A 5989-nucleotide genomic window follows, 5' to 3' on the forward strand; every position below is an offset into this window, starting at 1 on the left:
ATCTGTGTAGACTGACCTTGGGCAAGTCACACTCTCTCAGCCTCGGAGGAAGGCAATGGCAAACGTGAAGTCGAAGGATTTCACGGCCAGCATCCATAGTTTTTTGTGGGTTTTTTGAGCTATGTGTCTATGTTCTGGAGGAGTTTATTCTTGACATTTTGCCTTCAGAGAAAGACGCCAGCCACAGATGCAGGCGAAGCGTCAGGAATAAACTCTTCCAGAACACAGCCACGTAGCTCAAAAAACCCACACAAAACTGTAGCAATGGCAAGCCTTCTCTGAACAAATCTTGCCAAGAAAACCCCATGGTAGGTCACCCTAAGTCAGAAATTACTTGAAGGCACCCAACAAAAAAAGATTCAGCCTTTCAGAGAGCAATCAGTAGAAGGCGCATCCACACAGAACAAAGAAGAGGCATGTGTTTTGTCCCATTGATTTTTCAAAACATAAAATGCCCAACACCCCTGTCTTCATAACAGGGTTGGAATGAATTTGGGAGTAAAAGATGAGAATGCAAAAAGATTCGTCCACATTTGGTGGTGCTTCAAAATCTGGCTTTGAGTACCTCTCCATTCAACCATGCTTGAGTTGTTTTTGAACTGGGATCTCCAGCAGATCTCCTAAAGTCTTTAAAGGTGTAAAGGCAGGAAGGTGCAGTTGGGTCTTTTCCAAGCTGGGCTCAGCTATACCAATTCTCCAGCACTGAGCTAGCTGTGCTTTCTGTAGAAGAAACCTCTGTTCTCCCACCTCTGCAGTAATACTGATCTATGAGAGAGCCCAGGCAAAACTCAGCTCTGCTTCCAATGACAAGCCTTTTCCAACAGCTTGAAAACAACGATGTTTCTCTGATGGTGGTCTCACCCTTCTGCTTCTCTCCGTTCTGGTGCTGGCTCTGCCCTGAGGATGGTTCAGAGGACAGAGAGAGAGAAGGGATGCATGTTTGCTTTGGACAGCTCCTTTATCGCAAAGCTTGGTACCAAGAGCCTAGGAGCTTTATCTCGTTTTGCAAAAGGAAACAAGCTTGGAGAATGGCAGATTTACAGCATCTTCTGGGAACTCTGCCTCCTTTCTATCTTTCTCCCATATGAATCAGTGACATTACAGCGTCTTCCAACTACTGATGAAATCTAGATTTCCTCCAGACTGAAGGATGGATTTTCCGGCAAATCACAGCCTTGGCACTTTAAATATTTCTAATACAGGACAAAACTTTTCCTATAATGGTAAGTAGAATGTGGGGTGAAGGCACTGTAATATTTGGAGATGTATAAAGAGAGTCTTTCTGCTGCAACTTCCTTAGATCTGCAGCCACCAGGGATTTAATTTGCAGGACTGAACGAGAAAATACAGGTGACAAATGCTGTCAGCGCACGGAAGTGCCTTGATATAAAGACCTTCAGATCTTGTACTATCTTCCTTAGTGGCTCCCCTTTCCATGCCAGTTCTTTTCTGAATCTTTCAGTTTGAGAGATGAAAAGCACCAAGTTGGCTTTTGGGGAGTGTGTGTGTGTGTGTGTGCACATGCACACAAGTGCACAATAGTCCAGGCACTAAAACAGATTTGGCTATAGATGCTAATTGTGCAAAAATATACATGTCTTGAAATGGTAGTTGTGTTTGCACAGTTCTGTAATTGTATTACGCATACAAATATGCATTTTTATGGGTGTACACAGTGCTTTTGTGTCCCAATACAGATATTCTATAGTAAGACCATCAAGGTAAGACTGGGGAACCATTATTATTATTAAGCTTTATTTATATAGCGCTGTAAATGTACACATGCAGCAGAATGAGGAGGAGGGCTGGTTTGACACATTGCAAAGCAATGAATATACATTGCTTCCTAAAGAATCCCACTCACCTCCTAAGTCTACGAATGCCAGTGTCTAAAATTATATCTCTGTACCAGTAAGATTAGATAGATAGATAGATAGATAGATAGATAGATAGATAGATAGATAGACGAATTTACAATGCTGCTATATTTCTGTGGCATGCTTTTTCTTGTTACAGACATAGACAATGTACTGTTTTCTTAGAAAGATCTTAGTAAAGAAAAGACAAGAATGGTGCTCTAACTTGGTGTGTCATAAGCTATCTGATGTGGGGAACTGGCATTTTCCCCTCACCATGGACTGGGAACCAGTATCATATGTCCACTGGCTACAGTTGTTTCTTCTTTGCTGGAAACTTGCCAGGGTCTGGCAATGGACCATGGACCTTTTGAGGGCACTTTGAACGGCACTCCTCTAACTGGTCTCTTGTGTTCCCAAGTCTTTTCAGAGCTCTGTGCCTTGTACAGCTGTTTTACTAAGGTTACTCCATGGTACACTGGATGTATCCCATTCTAGTTTTCTTTTAAACCAACTTGCTGCATAAGATTCAGTTAGTTTCTTGGGGAGGGGGCACCCGCTTATCCTTTGCCTCCGGCAGCAAAATAACTTGGTTGGCCTCAGCGCTCCAGGATTTTGTTCCTACCTGCACATGCATCATTCAATGTTTCTCTGCCTTTTTGTTGTCTCTCTTATCTTTTCTTGGGTAGGCAATGATCTCAACTCCGTGAGCTACTCTGCCTTTATCATGCCCACCCTCTTTGGCATCATCTGCCTCCTGGGCATCATTGGCAACAGCCTGGTGATCTGCACTGTCCTGAAGAAACCCAGCCCTAGCAGCAGTGTACCTGACATTTTCATCATGAATCTTTCCATGGTGGACCTCCTCTTCCTCCTTGGCATGCCCTTCCTTATCCATCAGCTGTTGGGCAATGGAGCTTGGCAGTTTGGGGAGACCATGTGCACCATCATCACTGCCTTGGATGCCAATAGCCAGTTCACCAGCACCTACATCCTCACTGCCATGTCCCTTGACCGCTATCTGGCCACCGTGTATCCTTTTGCCTCCACGCGCTTCAGGAAGCCCACGTTCGCCATCTCAGCCATCTTTGTACTCTGGGCCCTCTCCTTCCTCAGCATTACTCCGGTGTGGATGTATGCACAACTCATCCCTCTGCCAGGAGGGCTACTGGGTTGTGGGATTTGCCTGCCAGACCCTCAGCGAGACATCTACTGGTATACCCTCTACCAGTTCTTCTTGGCTTTCGCCATCCCTTTTGCCCTCATCACAGCAGCCTACAGAAGGATTTTGTTGAAGATGGCAAGGTCTTCACAAGCACTGGCTGGACAGAGATGTAACAACCTCCGGACCAAAAGGGTCACACGTGTTGCCATTGCCATCTGCCTGACTTTCTTTGTGTGCTGGGCCCCATTCCATGTTCTACAGCTAGTCCAGCTGGCCATGCACCAGCCCACTTTACCTTTCTACTATGCCTACAACGTGGCCATCAGCATGGGCTATGCCAACAGCTGCTTGAATCCTTTCATTTACATCTTGCTTGGACAGAGATTCCCCAGGAAGATCATAGTCTCTGTCAATCCAGTGGATGTTGGAGATGATCCCTCTCAAAACAGGATCAAAAGTCCCCGGGGGGAGCCAAGTGAGTCTGGGCAGCCCCTGTTACATTTGGTCTCTGTTGGAGCCAGAGAAAGATGACAGAGGGGTGCATTTACTATGCATGCTTGTTAGGTGTAGAAATGAATGGTCCACCAACGGTTCTCTTGGTCTTCCTTACACCTCCCAAGTCTCCAAGTGAAGGCAACTATGTGCAGACACAGCCAAAGTAGATCTGCAAGATGAGCCTCTGACTCAGTCAGAACAGATGGACACCTTGGAGATGCCACCATCATTTAGAGAGCAGTAGCAAGACACACAGAAGTGTAGGACGAGCCAACACCTTTTGTAAAGACTTAAATAGGAAATGCCAAGCAATTAGTCATCTGGTGTGCCAGGGTTAAGCTGCTATAATTCTCCCAGTGGCTGCATGGAATTCTTGTTGCAGACTCCTGTGTAGAATTGTGGCTCAACAACCTGGTGTATGCTGTTGGATTGCTTGGGCTCCTGACCCATGAACTGGCGGTTAAGTTGGTTGTCTTTTCCTTCTTTGGTTTTGTTCATTTTAACTGCCTGCTTCTAGTGACTGACTTCAGAATGTTTGAGACTTTACTGCGACTCCTTTCATTTTCAGATAATCTTCTAGACAAAACATGTATGATCTATGCTCATTTGACTCTCCTGTGACTGCCTCACTTCCCTGACACTTGCTGCTTCTAAGGATGGGACACCTGTACTTTTATTAACTGAAGGATCAAAATAGTTCTTCACATAGCACATACATTGTGGGATTTGTTTACACAAGGCACAGTGTTATCAACCAACATGGATATATTAAAAGGAGGATGAGACTGATTTGTGGATAAGGCTTATCATAGTCCAGTGATGGCAAACCTATGGCACGCGTGCCAGAGGTGGCACTCAGAGCCCTCTCTGTGGGCACACACACCATCATCCCAACACAGACTTCACTAGAGTTTGTCATTAGAAATCCAGAGGGACGTGGCACTTTGCAATAAATAAGTGGGGTTTGGGTTGCAGTTTGGGCACTCAGTCTCTAAAAGGTTCTCCACCACTGTCATAGTCTATATGGCTATATGTCACCTACAGTGTGATGTATTCTCAACGCTGGTTGATGGAGAACAAAAACATGAGGCTGCACTTGCACTCATGTCTTGCTTGGGCCAGTCCAAAAAGCACCCGTCTGGCCATTGAACCGAATGCTGTACCGGTTGAGTCTCCCTTATCTGGAATTCAGAAAAATTCCAAAATCCACAACTTTTTTATGGGTGGCTGAGATAGTGACACCTTTGCTTCCTGATGGTTCACTGTACACAAACTTTGTTGTATGCACAAACTTATTTCAAATGTTATATATAAAATTACCTTCAGGCTTTGTGTGAGCATGATGTGTATATAAAACATAAATGAATTTCATGTTTAGACCTAGGTCCCATCTCCAAGATATCTCATTATATATATCCAAATATTCCAAAATCTGTTATTCTTCATAAAATATGTAGAGTCCAGAGAGTAGTAACTCTTCATCCAACTCTATGATTCTATGGCCTGCTACAGACTGCCAAAATAAAGCTGCTTCGGGTCTCTTTGGAGGTATGCTATTTAAATGATGCATGGGTCCTAAAAGTCCGGAGGTCGCGCCAAAGCCACACTCCATTCCTAAGCACTGGAGTGCAGCTTTGGTGCAGCTTCTGGATTCTTAGGATGCATCCATCATTTAAACAGCATACCTCCAAAGAGACCCGAAGCAGCTTTATTTTGGCAGTCTGTAGCAGGCCAATGATTCTAAGAAAGTGCTTGGAAAAGTCACTTTTGGATTACAGTTCTCAGAATCCCTTGACGAACATGACCTGAGCTGTAGTAGGAGAAATGAGATAGCTCCGCTTCTATTCAGAGAAGCCACCTACAAAGACAGTGTAAGGTTTGAATGGTCTTAGTCGGCATAAAAGGAAAAGGAGATATTGACATTTCAGATGAAGCTGGCTACAGTCAAATATGAAAAATCATGTTTTGATACATCAATAATTTATTTGGAGATCACTGTTTAATCTTGTTCAGCCTTTGTAAAAATACGTGTCTGTGTATACCCATATTGATTTAATGACTGATGGCAACAAGTAAGTTCTGATAACTTTTAGTGACTTGTTTGTTTACTTTGAACTTCATGCTATGTTGTGCTCCTCACTTCCACATTGATGAAAGCTAGCCACAATTGTGTTGTCACGATTGTGTTGTCATGCCTGGCCTTGTCTCTGTGGGAGAGAGCAGCTGGGCATTTGTCCAGAAAGGTCTGGAGGGTCAGCTGGAATTCATTTGCCAGGCCAGACCAGTCCCATATTCATTTGCCAGAGACAATGGACTCCTTCGGCAGAAGGTAATTTCTGGACCAGGGCTGAATGTTCTGCTCTGACAGAATCTGGATTAGACACAACAACTGTTAGGTGGATTAGTAATTGGCTGACCGGCCAAACTCAAAGGGTGCTCAGCAATGGTTCCTCTTCTTCATCCTGGAAAGATG

General features: G+C 44.3%; 1 protein-coding gene across 1 annotated transcript; it reads left to right on the forward strand.

Annotated features, from left to right (window-relative positions):
- The first annotated feature begins 741 nt into the window (after window positions 1–741).
- On the forward strand, window positions 742–4793 carry LOC149306372 (melanin-concentrating hormone receptor 1-like). The gene is made up of 2 exons (XM_089540529.1): window positions 742–1223; window positions 2546–4793. The coding sequence occupies exons 1-2, from the start codon at window positions 1151–1153 to the stop codon at window positions 3550–3552; spliced, it is 1080 nt and encodes a 359-aa protein (XP_089396655.1). The 5' UTR covers window positions 742–1150; the 3' UTR covers window positions 3553–4793.
- The last annotated feature ends 1196 nt before the right edge of the window (window positions 4794–5989 follow it).

Source organism: Sceloporus occidentalis, unplaced genomic scaffold, assembly GCF_023333645.1.
Source record: "Sceloporus occidentalis isolate IW3139 unplaced genomic scaffold, rSceOcc1.0.p SCAF_10, whole genome shotgun sequence".
NCBI classification, from domain to species: domain Eukaryota; kingdom Metazoa; phylum Chordata; class Lepidosauria; order Squamata; family Phrynosomatidae; genus Sceloporus; species Sceloporus occidentalis.

Bases quoted from the DNA above. Each gene is read 5' to 3' on its own strand.
- LOC149306372 (XM_089540529.1), top strand. From the start codon at position 1,151: ATGGATTTTCCGGCAAATCACAGCCTTGGCACTTTAAATATTTCTAAT. The intron at 1,224-2,545 runs GTAAGTAGAATG...TTTCTTGGGTAG, and splicing joins ACAAAACTTTTCCTATAATG to GCAATGATCTCAACTCCGTG.